This window comes from Phalacrocorax carbo, chromosome 2, assembly GCF_963921805.1.
Source record: "Phalacrocorax carbo chromosome 2, bPhaCar2.1, whole genome shotgun sequence".
NCBI classification, from domain to species: domain Eukaryota; kingdom Metazoa; phylum Chordata; class Aves; order Suliformes; family Phalacrocoracidae; genus Phalacrocorax; species Phalacrocorax carbo.
Window position 1 is genome coordinate 24,197,907 of NC_087514.1, and position 20,472 is coordinate 24,218,378.

The 20,472-nt window shown below is 38.0% G+C and overlaps 1 protein-coding gene across 5 annotated transcripts in view; it reads right to left on the reverse strand.

The window, feature by feature from the left end:
* VPS13B (vacuolar protein sorting 13 homolog B) overlaps positions 1-20,472 on the reverse strand; it is a 485,884-nt gene that overhangs the window by 43,040 nt on the left and 422,372 nt on the right. For all 5 annotated transcript variants that reach the window (XM_064442323.1, XM_064442322.1, XM_064442320.1 and 2 more), the window contains exons 41-43: positions 13,220-13,401; positions 11,093-11,442; positions 4,950-5,111 (exon numbers count right to left, since the gene is read on the reverse strand). In XM_064442323.1, coding sequence (XP_064298393.1) covers positions 4,950-5,111; positions 11,093-11,442; positions 13,220-13,401 — 694 coding nt within the window. The remainder of the gene's footprint in view (positions 1-4,949; positions 5,112-11,092; positions 11,443-13,219; positions 13,402-20,472) is intronic.

The window sequence follows — 20,472 nt, forward strand, 5'->3', positions numbered from 1 at the left end:
TTGTGCTTTGCAGGCACACTATTTAAAATAAGAGAAGAAAAATGTTAAATGGGTTCTAGTGAAGGTATTACTAATATATTAAACTCTATTTATATCTATTCAATAATTTATAAGTGTGTGTTCAGAAGAACAGGAAAGCAAATGATAGATATATTTTCCCTCAAATTCTATTTAAGTAGCAATGAAGTGGCACATCGCTGTTCCAGGTATATTAATCTACTTTGATAAGAAATAAATCTATTTTGTTTATAACCAGTAACTTGGCCACATTCTCATTGAAGTCATTGCCCAAATCAACATAGGAACTGATTTTTACCCACTACACCTGCTGCTTCAAGTTACGGATGGTAAAAAGTAAAAATGGGCTGTTATTATAACCTCAGGAGAAGACTCCGGAAAAAGGTTTGGGAGCTGCTACTTTAAATGCAGACTTCCCCTCTGCAAATTATGTTTTGCATAGAAAGCAAAATAACGAATTTGGATCCATTCTTTGCTTCTTCACAGGACTCTGCTGAAGTTTGAGCTTGCGGAAAATAACCAGTAATAACTAGCATGTTATAGAACAATTTTGCTGTTTATTTGCAAGCAAACAATCTCTGCAGAACACAGTCGGGGGACTCTCACAGGAATAGCTGTTTTTTACATTTGCTGTGATCCCTAGTGGGACCTTCCGACTGCCTACTGTCTTGCAAGACAGAATTCCTTAACTCTGAGTAAATTGCTAGTAAGATCTGATCTCTTCTAACTTCAGAGTTTCACCATATGTATCATATGCTCCAGTTCTTCTCCTAAAAAACACAGCTGTCTTGGAGACAAACATGACTTTTGACATAACTGGGGCCCATCCCACAAAGCAACTTGAAGATCAAGATAAGGAGTGCAGATTGGATCCAATAATAACGTAGGAGCCAGTGTTGTCTGTAGAGCACAGGAGTGATGTAGCTTCTCTTCCCTTTTAACGATATCTAACAGACTTCTAACTTTCATTAAAATCTGCAAAAGGAACTCATGAGGTCTGGCAGCTTTTGCTAGAATTGCTTAAAGCCTCAGATATCATCAGTTTTGGACTTATCCCAGTTCTGAAAAGGACTATATAGTTGGGGGTGTCTTGTCCGTAAGGAAGGTAAAAACCTCATGAAATCTGAGGAAAACGTGGGGGATGGAGCAGAGTAGAAGAGTGAGCATCGGACCTCAGACTTATTACTGAAATATTAGCCAAACTAGCAAGACTTGCAGGACTCAGAGTGAAAGTTAAAAGGGAATGGTTAGGTTCCCTGAAATGTAGATTCAGGCTGGGGAAAAAAAGAAGGAAGGAAGGAAGGAAGGAGCTTTAAGTTAAGCCAAACAGTTGGAGGGACACCATCAATAGCTGATAAATCCAAAACCTTGGTGTGCTATAGCTGTTTTTGTTAAGTTGAACAATTTTTAATTACAGCCTATAGTAGCTTTATTAATATTAAAATTAATTCTAAATGTAAATTAAGCAATACATAACTATCTGCTACTACAAAAATAACTTATTTTTGGTATATATATTTGTTTTAAATAATTCAAATGGGCAATTACTGCATCTCTCACTATGCTTAATTAGCATAAGAAAAATGGAGAATTTTACTGATGTGAATGTGAAAGAAATACAATCCTTTTAAAACTATTTATTTTCATTTAACTGAACTGCCTTGCCATACTAAAAAAACATTTTGCAGAGGTTAAACAAAGTATTTCATGGCAACCGCTGCTTCTTAGTGCCTGTGTAACAAGAAACATGAGCCAGCCAAAGTTGTGCAAGTTGGTTTTCTTTCCCAGTAAGAGAATGTGGTATCTAAGACCTTGTCCTAACTCATTTTATCCCCAAGAGTAAGTCAAGTAAGTCAAGTATGAACTAATGCCTGGAGGGAAGTCCCTGACTCCAGAAGTATGGATTATTTCACATTTATCTTACAATCTGCTCTCAGAGTTCTTAAAATTCACTAACTTGGCAAGTTGGGAATTATCATGAGAAATGAAATAATTTCATAACTATGAAGTCATCTAGCATTCCATGAATATGACACTTGGAGGGTTTGTTCATGCTTGGGCATTATTCTGACCTTTGGATAATAAGCTGTTAGATAGTTTTGCATGGAAACAATTAGAAAAGTGCCATAGCATAATAGGGACGACCTGATGTCTTAATTGAGTCGTCGTTTTCATTTCAAGGATTTGTATTAATCATTGAAAAAAATTACATGACAACACTTGTAATAATATTTAAACTTATTTTGTACGATCTAAAATGACAAAGAATTGTGCTGTTTAGACTGTTTAGATGAACTGCCTTTCTGAAGCATGCTAAACTTACAGTGATTTGTATTTAACATTAACCAAATGAACATGGCTTATAGACGGATGCCAAGACTCTCCGACCTTTGTAAAGAAAATTTGCTCCTATCTTAACAGTGTGTGGAAAGCCTGTGCTTCCATATGTTTTCAGTGAAATTACCTCAGTGCTATTTTTTAGTTTCTAAATTTCCCAGCAAGAGATGACTGTTGAAAAACGTTAAAAGAGGAGAAATATTCTTGAAATTATTCCAAGGGCTGGGACAAGGGAGGTATAGTCCCCTTATTAGAAGAGCCTGTTGGCCAGCAATGTGGTTGAGTCAGGAGGAGTGAGCTGTTAGCTTCACCGTCTCCTGGGACATGGGAATCCAACATGACACTCCTTACTGTTTATCAGCCCAACTTTTCAGTGAATCTAAATCTGATCAGAGCAAAACAGAACGGGGAAACCCTTTGACATCACCAACTTCCAGCTGAAGAATTAATATCTGAAAAATGAATCTGAAGTTCCTACTGTCACCTCACCCACTCCCTATTGTGTGATTTGGTTTTCTGCTGGACTTTTCCACCTTTCATCTTCAACGTTTATTTTTAATTTAATAAGAATCTTACATAACGGCCACAAAACCAGAATGTTTTGCACAGCTCTAAAGATCAATGTTTTCATATTTAAGTTCTCCAGGTGTTGCATGGCTAATGCCATATAATGTGCTGGTGGTCTGTAGCAGCTTGGTCGCAACTGATGAAGTATCAGTAACAAGCTACGATTTTAACTCTTCTGCTTTTCACTTTGCTTGAGATAATCCTAATTTTCAATACTTTTTCCAGTTTGCACCGTTATTGGAAGCGTACCATTATTGGAAATACCCCATAATCAGGACTACCCCATTAGCATTACTATCTACAATGATGGTCAAAAAGAGGATTCTCTCAACTGAATAATTTTATGTAAGTAACCAAAAAGTGGGTAAGGAAAAATTGTTAAGAGGAAAGCCTTACCTAGTTCTGGTTTTATTTATAATTGCTTTAAGCATTGCCTTCTCTTTCCATGTGTTTATGAAAAGGTTTAAATGATTTTTTTTTGGGTGGTTGCTACAAAAGCAAGTGACAATTGGTTATGAAATATGGGTCACATTTATCCAGCTTTCTACAAGCCTGGCTGTTCTTTCTCCTTCACACAACTCGGGGGAGTCACATCAATCGTAACCCAAGTGCGAGCACTGTCACCTGATGAGTGGGGATCCTGTCTCGCCATCTGACACTGGCCCAATTGCACAGAGCACAGTCACCCATTTGGGTTGCTTGCCCGCGGGCTGGGGCATCACAGGCATTTTGCTTGTATGAAAACTATTCTGTCCTTTTTGAAAACGTGACAAGGGACATACAGAACTCCAGTGACTCTAAGTCTCCAAAGGTTCCCCTCTGTGCACTATTACACCAGTGCACAGAGTTTACAACAACTCTGTCGCTGGGGTGAGACACTCCTTTATTAGCCTGCCTTCCTCTTATCTTATGCCTTGACTTCAGCGTCAACCGCAACTGTTTACTCTGGCTGAATTTGCTCTGCGCAGATTGCTGCATTCATGTAAAATTCAGTAGTTTTGCATATCCACCATATGAACGAAAAAGAGTAAATTTGCTATCTCTGCGTCCCAGTGGAACTTGAAACTTGTCAGCAGTGGAAAGTGGGCACAGGTCCTGTTTAGTATTCCCATCGAAATTTCACCTTCTTTCTCACATGCTAAGGTATTTCCAGGGTTCTAAAGGAGTTAGGCACCCCCACCCACCACACTTCTCCTGGGATCTGTAAAAACTTTGGTAACACTTCTGTGCAGGACTGCTGCTCAGCAAGTGGGGTGGCACAGCTCTCTAGTCTCCCACTCAGCAGGAGCTGCGTAAATATAAAGAAGAGAGAAGAAATGGCTTTGCTGTCTCATAAACACTTTTTTCAGATTTAAATTCTTGCCCTATCTTGAGACAAGATGAAAAGTCCATTTTTCACTACCACTCACAAAAACCAACAACATGGTTTCACTGAAATCTTTCCTGTTGATAACTTTAAAAGATTTTATTTCAGTTTCAGTGTTTATCCTTAAAAAAACCACCCAAGAAACAGAAACTGCATTATTTGAACTATATAAGTGGGGTGTTTCTGACAATTTCAAATTTTTTCTAATGCAAGCACATGCTGAGTTGAGAGATTTGTCCAGTTTGACCCTCTTCTGCAAACAATTTCAGTGAACAGATGCTTCTGGTAAAAACAATTCATTAAAAAAATTTCCCAAACCTCTAATGTACATCACAGAAAACAGACACTGATCACTTAGTTATAAAAACCTGGCAAGCGATCATCTTTTGCTTTTTTTCAGAAGCTTCAGTTTCCACAACTGCTCAGTTTTACAGAAAGCGGTCGAGCACATCCAGTTCTACCCTCAAGTAACTTCTAAACACTTCTGGCTTTCCTCACTCTTTGTTTACCTTTTCTCTCTCATGCAGCCCCAGCATGTGGCTCCTGAAAGAACCGGAGCATTAGAGATAGTTGAGACCAGAGAGAAAACTGAAGAATCAATGCATAAAGCCACCAGTCAGCTTTAGCAGTTGCTGCATTCGAAGGCTGCTTTCTGACATACCTGTGGGGACTTGTGAGAGCGCCAGCTGTACTGGTGACTGTGGAGACTAGCCAGCAAAATATTTTCATCAGTATCCACCTGGCCAAACCGCAGTGTCTCTTGTGTGTCATTACAGATCACAAAATGGCTGAAGACCAACTCCTCTGCCTCAGGGCATTGGTTCTGAAAGGAAAGGGATATGAAAGCCAGTAAGCATCAGATTAATTACAAGACATTTGGCAGCTGTCTGCCCAGTGGCGACTGTTACAACACAGAAATGCTTCAAGATCTCTTGCCATTAGCTTTGGTCTCATAGTACTCTACTCTCTGCAAAAACTAGTGTTTGGGTTGACAAAATATACCCTAAGACTTAACATAATTCACTTTATGTTTCTTAAATATTTAAAACTACAACAAGAAAACCAGATTTCCTAACTTACAAAAAAGACTTTGACAAAACTAAGTTCAGTTGGAAATGACACATCACATAGGGCAGGCGGGGCATTACAGGCTGAGCAGAGAGGCACGAAGAGGTTTCTCCATGCTTGACAACTGATCTCTCAGGACAACAAGCTGCACTTCCTCTTCCCCAGCTGCTGCTTCTACTTTGAAACGTTGCTGTGGGTCAGCAGCAGACGACTCTCCTCATACCACAACACTTAAAAAAATAACTAAAGAAAAAGCAGAAGACACAGGGAAAGTATTTTCACAGCTCCACGAGGCTAGTTTGAAAATGCATCATGCAATTTGACAGTCTAAAAGGAAAAATCAGAGACTATCATGGGTTTGAAAAGTATTTCAGATTTTACAATACTTTTTCTTCTGCCTGCAGCATCCTTCCATCCCTCTCTTTCTGTTTTTCATCTGGCTGCTTGTCCTCTGTTGACACAATGAGACTATATAGTAGTCATAAAATTAACAGAGCTACAGGTCTTCCGCCCCTGAAGGCATGAGCTATAATTCTCTATACAGGAGAGGTCAAAGTGTGACTGACAATTTGATTTGGAGATCATCTCTCATGTATTTCTGTCCTAGTCACTGCTGGGCTGGCACCTTCCAGTTACAAGCAACTATCTAGCAACTATAACAATTGCTCCAAGAAAGCAACATTTGGATAGTCTTCATGCAATTTAATGGGTATAACACAAAGAATTAATCTTCTTGTGCTTTTCATTACCTCTTTTTAACCCATCTTTCCTAGCACACACTTTTGACAATGCTTTATTGTTGGTTGGTTCCCTTCTCTCCACAATATAGCCCATCTGCTCTTTTCTTATCCTTTCTTCCCATGACGTCTTCTCTAACTTATGGGACCTCCATGGTCTTTGAGAGCTGATTCTGTTTCCCCTCCTTGCTCTCTCAGTGGACCTTTTAAACAGACATAATGAAGCTAGCACCTCTTCTGTCTATGATCATATAGGTCTCTAGTTCTTTGATAAAAACATGCCTGGAAGCCTGCAGAAATTTAGAGATCAAACAAGAGAGAGAGAAAAGATTTCCTCAAAGATCCCTATGCATCCTTAGTTATTCATGAGAAACAATTTGGTACGTTGCTTGTAGCACATTGCTGGGTGATACACGTGAAACAGATTTCCTGAAAAGTGAAGTGTGCAAGGGATGTCTAATTTAGCCTCCATCATTAACTTCAGAAGAACCTAAGGTGCAGGTTGCAATTCCTCCTGTGACTAAATGTCAGAATGATTGGCTGGGAGTGTTTGTGCAAAAAAATATTCACCCTAGGAGTATTTAAGCATGAGAATATTTAGATTAGAGCTTCTCTCCAAACCTCATAAATTCTTCTGCGTAAGATCAGGTATCCTCTGTGAAATGAGTCAGGTGAGCATAACCGAAATCTCACTTTTTCAAAGCAGTAAAACTCATTACAGAGCAATATGTCTGTATCACATCCAGTAGTGGATCTGGGTATGCTAAAGGCTGACATTTACAGTGCCACTTCAGAATGCAGAGTTTATTTTGGCATTTTCTAGTGGTGGATCTATGACTTTTTACTGTCAAGCTGCCATACCCACATACCCATAAGTCTACCACAAATATATACGTTTTCCTGTTACAGCTTTGCAAAATGTTCTTTCTGAAAGGGAGGATTTAGTATCCACAGAGCTCACCATGTTGTTAGAGTCAAACCTAGATATAACCCCAGAGGAATTTAAGAATTTTTTCTTTCACTGCAATACATTTTCTTGCTGATCACGCACAGACTGGAAGAATACCGTCAGAAGATGATGGACTTCCTTCTTTCTACCTGACTAACTACATTTTAAGGAAGTTAACACAAACTGCAGGTTCTTGCATTTTCCGGATGGAAAAGAGAATCTAGCAAGTTTTTGGCATGCATAGAACTCCTAAATTGTACTGGGGGAATGTTATCCCATCCGGGATTATTAATAGATTTGCACACATTTTGGTGCTGATGAATGAGTGCCATTAATCATTAGTCTTAAATGCTAGATTTACTACTAGAATTCACCGCTTTTAAGAGCAGCGTTTCTCAAAGTTAAGCAAAAGAGGTATTTTAAGCTCAATTTTATAACAGTTCCAAGGTTTTAAGCAAGGAAACACCAAGATTTACATAATAAGGCATTGCTCCATGCTGCCAGGCTTAAGAGCTACTGGTGCCTCAAGTCTTGGTAACGACAGCTGACTAAAGGATCAAGTTTGGGGATGCTTTAGCTCAGTATGGCAACTATGCACTGTACAGGCAGGGTTCTAGGCAACTCTTATGCTCCTTACAGTAAATGCAGGAGATTTGTCCCAGACAGAGTACCACCCATGCTTCGTGGCCCCCGGGGAGCTGCAGCAGCTCCCTGCACCCATCAAAAGGGAACTGGATCCCAAATTCATTGCTGAAGTCTGACAGTATAAGCTTCTAGGGTAGGCAGAAAGGGACAAAAAAAAAAAAAATTAGCAAAAGGGTGGATCAAAGGATTGATAAAAGAGAGTGTAGAGAAAACAGACATAGTAAAACCAAATAGAACTGGGCCATTTGTGTGGCAATGATGCTGGAGGGCTGAATGATGACTCTAGAAGCTGAAAACACCTAAGTTTGGATTAGGAAAAAAATCTCCCTCTCTGAATTAGAACAGCAAATCAAAAGAATCACCAAAAGATCAACAGCTTGAATCAGATACAGATTAGGGTCAGCTCCTGGGGGACCATTTCCTGCCCCTCTTTAGATAATTTTTTCAGCTGTTCTTTTCTCTCAGAGAGGCCTGGAAAGTGTCTCTCCTTTACTGGGCTTTCAAATATTTTGTGAATTCTATTGAGAGAGGGGAAAACCATCCCACATAATACTAGTCACCAGGCTTTCCCTGTCTCAGGACTTTCTGCTCATGTCTCAGTTCACAGCTATTTCAAAGTATTTCTGAACCTGGAAAAAAAACCCAACATAAAAGCCTAGGTCTCTTTATATGCACAAAGTTATTGTCTGTGTGTTTCACAAGCTACCGAAGACCCGTGCAAGCACTCCCTCTCCCCCTCTCTCTCTCATACCTAGTAATGATTTTTTGGACAGAAAGTCTTTAGCAACTTCTTATCTCCCTCAAAGTTCCTCAAAGAGAAAAGAACATTTTCCTTCTCATTGTTTAAACTTCATTCTCCTGGAAGTATCCCAGCAATATCAGCTACAAAGTAAAATCGAAGCTTCATGCAAGTTTTCTGTAGCATTTTCCTTTGTTCTTTGTGCTTATGGTAGAAAGATGGGAAACTACTCTGATCACAGATGTCATTCTGACTGATCCCAGCTCATTAAGAAAACTTACACAATTGCCAACAGAAAGGTTAGGCACCATGCGGACCTTAAGGAAAAGACGTTCTAATGGTTTAAAACAGGTTTAAAACAGGAGCTTTTATAACTTTTGAGGGGTTTAGGAAAACATTTGCTGTGCAAGACCACAAAGAAATAGCTTTTTTCCCCAAGAATACTCACTTAGTACCATACTTGGGGAGCTGCTTTCTCAGCTGACCCTGTGTCTCTAGATATCACAAAGCAGTAATGTTATGGAACAACTTCTGGAGGCTTAAATGCCCAAATAAAGAGGAAAAAAACCACCCCCCATGTATATTCAGAGGAGACACACATTTTCTATCTCACTTGATACTCTGTATATCATTATTAAATAATAAAACTAAATTAATAACAATCTTGAAGTTCCCTGTCCAGTTATTTGATTATCAAAACCATTATTTTAGCTTTGCATTTAGATGGGCATTAGCCTGTTGCTGCTTGTACTTAAACAGGGATTTCAGATTAGACAGTGAAATATGTCAGAAGGGGAAACTGTCTTTAAAAAGTGCTAATCCTCTCAGATTTTCAGCATGTGACTTAGAAGTATAAAGCAAGTTGTATGCCTGGTGTTTTTTAGGCTTAATCTGCTTTCAGAATGTTCATCATTACTTAGACAAAAAAAAATATCAGTCCACATCTATGAAACAAAGACACTGACAGAGGCTTATGTTAATCCTGCACTCTTGACCCAAAGGTGCAGGGCCAAATCGTTTCATGCTTCATCTGTCTGTCCACTGACTACAACATCACTTGTTTCAGATATTAATCCAGTAAAAAAATATGTGGAGAATTCAAATAACCTTTCCTGCTTATTAAATTCATGCTTTTAGTAGGCAGCATTTATATTGTATTTTGCGTGAACACCAAACATCAAACAATGCTTATCATTGGGAAATCCAATCCCTCCCCATGCAGTGTGTGCCACCCCCCAATCTGGAGGTAAAGCCACACAGAAAACATCTTGGTAACAATTAATTTAATAAGCCATTTTGAACCCACTTGTGTGTTAACTGTTCCCTAATTTCAAAGCGATGCAAGTTTTTAATCTCAAATACTCAGGGCTAGATACCCACCACATCAGAACATGGTGGCAAGTACCCTTGACATGAGAGGAAACGAGAAAATTACAGCAACAATTACAGAAGTATATCCTCCTGTGGCTCATGTTAACATTGCCAAATCCATGTATAAATCAGTACCAACTATTCATAGAATGTACCTGTCAGCAATATACTATGCGACATATGGCTCTACTTAATCAAATATACAGTTCCATTTTTTCAACTCAGAATATTCCTTCAAGGCACAGAGTAGTCAGTCAGTCATTCACACTGTGATGTGGTTTAAAACATTTAAATATTTATGCACCATATTTTATTTATATGTATAGCTATGTCTGAGAGACTTTCTTTTTTCCATCCTAAGAGGAAACTGACCTTTCTGAAGGCCATTTTGCAGTAGTTGCCACACATGTCTTAGATGAGGGACTAGTACTAAGTCAGAAATATTTTGGGTTTAAACAGCCTACCAAGGGCTCTCTTATACTTTCGATGTTTGTTTTTTATTAAATGCATTGTTCAAAATATGACAAAAAACAGAAATTGGAGCTACAAAGATTTTTGTTCACATTGATATTTGAGCCAGCTGTAAAGATTTAAATCACACTAGATCTTGTTTTATGAATGTCCTTTTGCAACAAGAAAACCATGGAATGCCCTTAAAAAAGAATTTTTTTATATAAAACAGATGTTTTATCCTTTTTTGGGGGCTTTGTTATTGTAGTGCCATGATAGGTAATTAATTCCCAGGCTCCACATAGGTCTTCAGGCAGATGAAGAGAATGATTTGATTTCAAGGCTATAGTGAAGTAAGGGAATTACAGGCCTTCGAGGGGTCATTGCAGAAGCAAGGTTCCTTACGCTGGGACTGGCTTCAGCCATTAATGCCGCTTGCATAGAATGTAATGTGAAACTAGTGTTGAACTTCAATAAGGATAGAAGTAGTAACTGGAAACAATAAGCTCTACCGGTCAGACTGAGCTGTGCTTACATATCATGCATCACTCACCTTTTCATAAGTTAATGGAATAGTATGCATTTCAAGACCAATATTCTGATTATTCTGGTATAAACCCATGTAGTTTCATTGAAATTCAAGCAGTTCTGGCTACATTTAGCTTTACATATAGCATTCATTGTCTCCTGATTTTCATTGCTTTCATGGAATTAATGTTTATTAGTAACAAACACTTTCAGTGCAAATTAAAGCTTTTACATCTCGGAATATTTTTAATAAATGCAGTTGGTATTCTAATTTGCTATTACATGAATCACAATAGCTACATGTTGTATTTGCATACCTGCTGCCAAGCTTGAATTGCTGTGTTTAGAGAATGAAGTGCATATTGTCCAAAGTTGATGAAAATGGGGTCCACCATTATCGTGCAGTCCAATAGCCTTCCAACTGTGCTGCTGGATATAGCAATCTGCCCCCAGATTTTGAAAGGTTTCACAACACTCTGCATAGTCACATTTCGGCACTCCAAAAGTTTACAGTCAGCTTGAGTTGAAAACTGGATCTCCTGGAACATCGACTCATCGCTCCACTGACGAAGATATACATGAGGTTCATCAAAGGAAATTATCATGTATTCTAGTTCAGAAGGCATGTTTTTATCAGATAGAAAAGGCTGAAGAAGCTTTGGTGGTGCTGAAAAGTAAAAGAACAAACAAGACTAGAACATCACCATTGCCACATTCTGTATGTTTTTGTAAATTGTGTTTTAACTGCTTGTACATATGATGAAAACAAGTAAAATTCATAAAAGAGTCAACATTTCTGAAATCTGAAGTTAATCCTGTTCACACTGTTTATTAGATGTAAAATAGAACTGTAATTAATAGCAGCTGCAAACAAAAAGCATCTGCAAACCAAAATCTTTTCATGGTAAATAGACCAGCAAGCCAAACTGCTTCATCTATACACTGCACAATACTTCAGATTGCCACCTATTTGGAGCAGAGACCCTATTTCTGTAAGAATTTTTGCTATTGTAGCTATATATGATATTCCACACATAGCACATTATGAATACAATAAAAATTAGCAATATAATATTTGCTGACAGGTGACTGTGCAGGCAAACAGGCTCCACAATGAAAATTGTCTTTGCTGCAATTACAGAGAGTTCAAGACCACAAACCCACTGAGATGTGACATATTACCCCGTAATACTAGAAATTAAACAAAACAGTACACTGAGACTAAAGCATGAGATTTTATCATGTTCACTGAAGTCTCAGTCCTCCAGAGTGCTGAGCACTGTGGCAGCAGACACTGCAAGGCACGTACACCACTTGTGCAACATTAAGCATGCGAGTATTTCCATTGATGTTATTTATGTTGCTGGAACTACTCACATGCTTAAAATTAGCATATGCTCAAGTGCTCTACAGATTTGGAACCAAAACACTCATCACTTTCCAGGATCAAGCCCTATTACTCTACAAAAGCATAATGGATACAATAAGTTTTGTGCTCCCTTCGCGTACAACATAGAACAACGGAGCCCCAAAACTTAAGGCCTTTAGGTGCTATAACAAGAACAGCAGCAGCATCAGCATAAACTCAGTCACTCTTGAAAAAATGAAACAGCTGGGTTTGATTTTAATCTGATTTTTGCTTTTTCCAGTACGTGTAATTTGAAAGATTGAGCATCTGGAATTAGAGTCTTATAGTGAGGAAGCTTATGTACTGATAGAGGTAGCTGATAAACGAATTATTTGCTCTTTGTTAAGTGTCAGTCTTGGTATGATTTCATAACGAGTATGTTATAATACTTGCAGAAACACAAAAACTACTCATGAAGGAAGCTGTCCCTGTCAAAATTATCTAAGATATTTGCTCATCTTCCATGGAAAGCATTCCTGGCATTTGAAAATCAGACAATAATCTAAAGATCTCTTGGAATGTATTTGCCATTAATGCAATGACAGAGAACACTGAGCAAAACCAGATGTAGCTCCAAATGTGATCATAATTGAAATAACAGTTAAATCTGCAGTTCTCAGAGCTCTTCCAAGGAATTCTTACTAAGGGGGTTGCAAAATCTTCAGGTATTTTAATAGTACTGTTAATATGCTGGAAAATTGAAAAGATCAAATTCATTCACTAAGATGGCTCAAAACTGAAGTGGCACCTGCTCTCACTAGTCAGACTACGAAAACCGGATGGCTTCTACTGTTACCCATTCTGGAGGGAGAGAGGGGGCTGATCAGCCAGCCCCACTGCCTACCGTATGTACTTTCTCAACGTACAGAAGTAATCAGTTTTACCCTGAAGTCTGTGCCACCGGTGGCTGCCGCTGATAATTTATTTCAAGAATGCCAGTTTGAATGAGGAAATGGGGACTACAGACAGCAAAACCGTGATTAAGCAGCACGTATGAACTATATGCTTTTATTATTCTACATAAAGGAGTACATACCTGTGCCTAGTTGATCAAGATGATGGCAGAGGTGGACTTCCAAATAAGTAAATTGGATCAACACACTTAATGATGGCACAAACCAAGGAGTAAAACAGGAGTCAACCCTGGTACAGGCTGCTAATGCCGTGGGGGTTACAAGCTGATCGCACGTGCTTTGTGAACCAGATTCACTTTCTGAGCTGTAAAAACAAAATGGCAGTTCAGCACTTCCAGGATTTTATTGCTTTACAGTAAGACTTGACCATGTGCCATGTTGGTTTTCTGACACAGCCAATGTCATAATTTTCTTTCAACTGCTAATGTTAGTGTATGTACTCTTTCCCAAGCAGAACACAGCAGACAAGATTGGAATACAACAATTATTTTATCACACTGCACTTTCAATTTACAAACTGAAATATTTGAGCCACACCAGTGAAGCGTATTTACAGAAAATAAAACCAAAATATACCAAGTATCTTTAATCGTTGAAGTAGCTAAACAGACTACATTACCATTATTCAAGCTATAAGAATGAGCTGAAAGTTAATCTGGTCAAGAGAATGATTTTTAAAAAAATTTTATTTTAAGGAAACCAACTCACAACCATCAAAATACTTCTACGCATAAACCCTGTCCCTGTAAGCTTTCTTTCTTTTGCCCGTCTCATTCTACAGTCATCATTTAAAAAGACTGCTCTAAGCTCAGCCTGGAGCATTTTACTAGCACCTATTACAACAGATTAACTATACATTTAAAATGCCACCCCACTGATTTTTTTTTTCCTAGCCATGCTCTTGACACCATGAATTTCCAAGCATTATCTTTCAGTCTCTTGAGAGAAACTAACACTACATCACAATTCTATAGGTTGCTAAGACATCACTGAAGTACAAATAAACTTTCTAATTTAAGCCAAATCTATCCTTAATGTTCCTTATTCTCAATCCCTTTGCAGTTTGGCACTAAAGAGATTTAGTTTAAAAGCATAGACTTGATTCAAGAAAACCAAGTCCATGTGCCCAGCCCAATACTGCTTTTATTTTTAAAATAAAATTTATCGAAGGATTAACTAAGGCCAACTTACTATTTTTGTCAGAAAGTAGCTTTTATAAAGCACTGTGAATAGACTTCAACTGATATTTTAAAGATATTTTAAATCCATACGCTTTTAGGATCAAATTTTTCATCACTCCATGTGGTTACTGCAAAATTATGCACAAACATAGTAGGGGTTCAAAATGTTCAGCTGCAAATGTGTAGAATTCCATGGACCGGTAAATTTATCAGTATTATTTTGTGTTACGGTAACTAACTAGTATGGTATTTATTTATGGAGCTTAAATCCAACTTTAGATTTGTGGACATAGATCAAAATAGTTCTGTAGCAGTAAAATCCAACTAAAATTGGCTAATTATCAAAGAATCAAGACAGGATACCAAAAATTGATTAGAGCAGTGAAAGATGAAAGACAGATCACTTAATCTGATTTTTAGCTGCTTTCCTGTGCTTCTTTACCTCTTCAAATTGCCCGTTTACATTTCAAAAATGATGTAAGGCTTTTGAGAACTGGCCTCCTTGGAAATAAAATTATTCTTTGTGTTCACATGGTAAAACATGTGACTACTGTCAGAGAAGTGCGATGCTTTCTTTTCTGTACCATGGATATTCCTTAAATGACTGGAACAAAGCACGGAAGCAAATCCAAAAGACACCAAAATTCATATGCTGATTTAGACCATTAAATAATTTTGAATCCGTGAAACTGGTTAGATCTCTCAGAATAACTGTCAACATTTAAGCATTTAAGAATTTTTGCTCATTGCATTTTGATTACAAATAGAAATTCAGGGACATATGGAATGAAAATAGAAAAAGGGTAGACTGGTGCAAACAAATGTTAACCAAACTATGAGAAACTTAAAAAAAATAATTACACTTTGATATTCTGAATTGAGACTTAATTTGCACAAACAGCTACAACACTACCTGCATTAAAAAGGAAGGGCATTTGTTTCTGAAATTTGAGGTTTATTCTGAAATTATAAATTTCTTTCCCTCAGAAACCAATTCCTCAAATCACCTATTGGTGACTCAGCATTTTTATTTCCTTGGACATGTTTTTTTGGAGATGGGTATTTTCATAAAATAAAAATCAAACAAAACCCTTCAAATTCTTATTTAGTCAAATTTTATATACCAGCTTTTTATGTAATGAGCATTCTAGTGTGATGGGACCTTTGTCATTCCTCATTCATAACCACAATGATTACACAGCAACATGACACACTTGATGCAGGAAGAAATGTGGCAGGAGCTTCACACCAGGGAAATAATTTAAAGCATTTACCCCTACTTTGCTCTGATTTTTCTGCCCCACAAGCAGCAGACCAAGCAGAGGTAATATTCTGGAACTCAAAATGTTGGTAAGAAAATGATTCCAAACTGTTTTTTGTTTTCTTGTGGAGAGTCTCCTGAGAAACCATAAAGGGCCACTACTGAAATGGTTCCCTGGGTGGGACAATGATGCTCCCTGGGACAGACCTGGCCTTGTATCCTCTCCTGTGGTAGGCAGGATTGGTGCTGGCAGTGGAGGACTGAGAGGAGGAAGAGGACAATGCGGGCCAAACCACATTTTAGAAGGGAAAGTCGCTCTAGAGAAAGAATCGTCTGAAAAAAAATGCAACGAGGATTCTTTCATCACTACTTTCCTGTCTCACCAGACTTTGTTCAAGTGTTATTGTTTTATCTGTGAAGGGGCCCATTTGATTTTTACTCAACCCGAAACCATATCCAGAATTATAGGCCCCCTGCCGTTATGAAAATAAAAATACAGTAACAGTATAAACCAGTTACAGTACAAAATATCCTAAGAGCAGCATCCAAATTACTACAGCATTGCCTTAAAGAAGATCTGTAATAAGAGATCGTAATATCAAGTGAACAGTTTTTAAAGGGCGACTGTAGTCCTTACAACCACTACCATGACCCTCTGATTTTAAATTAAATCCCATTTAAACTTTTTGTGAGGAAGACTTCTGTCAGACCTTTAGCCCTGCTACTTTCTTCTTTTGCCTTGCATAAAGCAGAGAAATCAAAGACACAGCCCATCACAAACTGTGCACAAACAGAAAATAAAGCAGTGTTAGCTGAAAACCCCGGAAATTTCCTTTTAAGTCTTGGTGAAAAATAGTGGGAGCATTAATGCCATAGAGGTAGATCTGACTGTGAAACCAAAATTTGTGAAACAAATGAATATATTAAAAAATGCCACATTCTCTTGGCTGCTTTGGAGCTACAGAATACAGTGTGGGCTGTCCACAACTTTTCAGCTAGGGAAAAAAGGAGTAACTAGCTTCTACTGCTTTGTATTTGGCACAACATGCTAAGGGATGGGTGTAGCAAAACCAGAGGAAATTCTAAATAACTGACCTGACTTTAATACCAGATTTTTTTTTTTAATCCTGTGAAATGTCGGAATTTTTAAAATGGAAAATACCTACATTCAAACTCATTATATATTATAAAGTATGATAGTTTCACATCATGCAAAGCAGTTCACGTTAAATACATGGCAACTGGGAACAATGACTTAACAGTGACCTGCATTATTCTTGTTATTTTAAGAGTGGAATATTTAAACCAAAACTGCCATTTGTGATGAAACCGCAACATGGGAAAATATCCACTGGGAAGAAGAAAGAGACCACTTAACTCATTTAATTTATGACTCAAATGCTGGTCTGTACCCAAATTGTTAGAGGTCAAAATCCAGTACATCATCTACTCTGAATAAAAGCTAAAACAATTAGCAAGAAACATGATCATGATTCCTCACTTTAATTTTTAAAAAGTAGCAATTTAAGGCTTATTTAAAAGTTTTTGTACTTGTTTCATGGTTTGTGTCTTAAGGTATTTTCAATTACTATTTCACATTAGTATGTCAGTAATTATAAAAATGCTTTTTATATTACACAGGAGATGTGCAAGTATATAAAACATCTTGTAACTTAACCCATTTAAGCAGAGAATGATAAACCTCTCCCAGCTAAACCAGGGAGGGGCTTTAGAGTCTCACCACCCAAAGAGAGCTTTATATAAAAGTAATTTTGATTACAGTTTGCTAGTCCTGCAGCATGAAAATGCAACCTTTAAAAAGAATTTATTTTATGATCATTTCCTCTTAATCCCCTGTTTTAAGGTCTTCCGTAAACAGCCATTTTCACCATATATGATTCCTTCCATAGACACCATACTAAATCCCCAAGGGGGTGCTAAATTATTTCACTTAGGAGTTCAGATTTGTTCATTCGTTGAATGAACATTCATAAATATTCTTTGAAACCTTATTCATTCATTGAATAATGAATGGTCTATAAAAGTCTTAAAAATAAACAAACATGTATACACTATATCCTTAACCAGATAGCTCCTTAATTTTTATACTTCTAATTACTTCCTGATCAATCTCAGAAAGAGCTTGCATACCACAGGATTTGGATCATGACATCTTTGCATATTCCCATATTCATTATTGGTTGACATACTTGAGCCTGCCAGCTACTGCTCAACATATCAGCTGGATCCGTATCTTCTCACAAATGTCTTCCTGTCACATGAGCCACAGAAGTTTTATACTTTATAGCTGATGTTAGAAATCAGTAATAAAGTACTTAAAACACAAGGGATCAGGTCTCTGGTATTAATAATTAGCATATCATAGAGGTTACCACAAAAAAAACCCTGCAGAATTTGAAGGAAAAAATATTATCAAGCAGCAGCTGCATGCATATGGCAGCTGTTGAGTCTGACCCAAAATACAAGATTAAACTAAGAAAATAAACTTCAACAAGACTAGGCATTTTTACACTTTACAATTAATAGTGAATTAAATTTGCTAATTAATCACACAGCTACAGCATGTAATTAATAACAAATCATCACAAGTCTCCAGGACAACCGAGATTCAACTTTTAGACAGCCTTCACTTCTTGCTCTCATTTGCAGATGCCCTCAGCCTTGAGGTTCCCTGGTCTAACTCTGTGCACTGGCTTTAAGCACAGCTCCTTGTGGTTCTTCTCACAAGTCTAAGATCTCATGTTAAACAATTGCTTTAGGAACAAGCCTAACGTTGAAATTTACCATGACATTGGTCAATCTCTCTCTCAAAAGCAAAAAAGTTTGGGATTTTTTTGTCAAGTAGAATCCAGAATACATTTTAGGGTGATTGGTCACAAGAAAATACTGGCAGCAATACATTTGTTTGATGAAGATAGAGCCACAGCTTCAGAAAAGTTACTGCCAACATAGACTTCTTATGCTACTAGGGGCCTAGACAGGTTGGCCTTCTCTGCAGGTCCACAGTATCTGTCACTACCTCCTAAACAAGGCTTCCCTTTAGCGTGATCCTTTAGCGTTTAACCATTACTTTAAACTTGTTCTGTAGCTGTAACCATATGTATTTCACTGCTTGTGAACTGTTTCAAAACCTTGAGGTCAGTGACATGTGGCTGGCATGATTTGCTCTGTCTCCAAAAAAGAGACAGTGTGCCTTAAACACCATAGGTCAAAGCCTCATCTCTGAGGAACAGCTGCTCTTTTTCTGACCTGTTAAGTTTCTCTGAGAAGGATCACCCCAGGCTAGTCAGGATTGGAAGGACACCAGCCCTTCCTGCAGTCACCCTTAAGAAAGCTTGCAGTACAGCTGTGTTTGAAGCTAGTGCAAAGAGAGATCAGTTTGGGTTTCTATCTCAAACTGCAGCTGAGGCAGTTGCTCTCTACAACTACCTGAAGGGAGGCTGTAGCAAGGCGGGGGTCGGACTCTTCTCCCTAGTAACAAGAGATGGGATGAGAGAAAATGGCCTCAAGCTGCGCCAGGGGAAGTTTAGGCTGGACATTAGGAAAAACTTCCTCACCGAAAGGGTTGTCAAACATTGGAACAGGCTGCCCAGGGAGGTGGTTGAGCCTCCATCCCTGGAGGTATTTAAAAGAAGGGTAGACGTGGTGCTTGACGATATGGTTTAGTGGTGGACTTGGCAGTGATAGGTTAGCGGTTGGACTTGATGATCCTAAAGGTCTTTTCCAACCTTAACGATTCTATGATTCTATGAATATAATCTTTTCTCTTCTCCGATTGAAATCAGAGGTTTTTCTCATGCAACCCTCAGGTTTCTGGCTTTTGGATGGAGTTCACCCTTACCTACATGAATCTTTTAACTTTTCAGTCTACTGTTTTGTCAAGTAGGTGTAAACTACACCTCTTTAAACTATTATTATAATTTATATTATAAAAAAAGTATCAGGACTAGTGACTCTGCAGTCTCCATGCACGTGCCTAAGGAGCTAGCAGTTCATAACACCTTCCCTTGACTTCCCTCTTCCTATTCTGTTTATTGACCTTCAAATGCTTCAGTAGCATGGTGCATGTCTTTTGCTGCCTTCTTCCCCTTCCTACTATCTGTATTCAATGAACTACTAATGCTTCAGTTTAACTCCTGTTCTTTCAGCTGTAGTTTCTGCTTTAGTTTTATGTGAACACACATAATCTGGAGGACATAGTGCTTCTAATATCATTGCTGTGGACAGAGCAATTGTCTTCCTTGGAGTCTTCTGTACCTCAAGGCCATTAGGATATCTCCCTTTATAACTTGACACGCTGATACCACTGAGGATGGTTATTATTGTGGAGCAGGCCTGCATCCTCCCAGCTGAAAACTCATGAGTTTAGACCTTCTAGGCAGGTGAATTAATGTTGTGCTGTAAAATGTTTCTTATGTTAATTACAGTCCAAACTGGTTGGGCTTTTTTTGTTTATTTGTATTTCATTTCAGCTCTAGCCTTTTTCTGAATGATTACAACTCATTAGCTTATCAGAACTCCCTGAATGAAACACTGCATATAGTGATGAACCGTATTTGAGCAGAAAACAATAAACACGATTACAGTGCCAAATGCCTTGATGGAAAAAAAAAATCTACTAAATTTCACTACTTCATTTTCAGTTCCCACCGAGTTCACATTTCTGTGGTGTTAAGCTGACCAGGAAGGCAATTTTGCCAAGGTCCCACATTCAGAGGAATTAACCTTGTCTAAAACACTTAACTTCTCAATGATGAAAATGCATTCTTTCACAATTAACATCAAGAAATAATTTCCAACCTGATACTATTAATGGAAACCAGATGTTTAATTTTCTTCATTGATTTTGTTAGCCATGTTCATATTTCCTGATTTCTCTGAATTCTGTAGCTTCACGTAACATATATGTGAA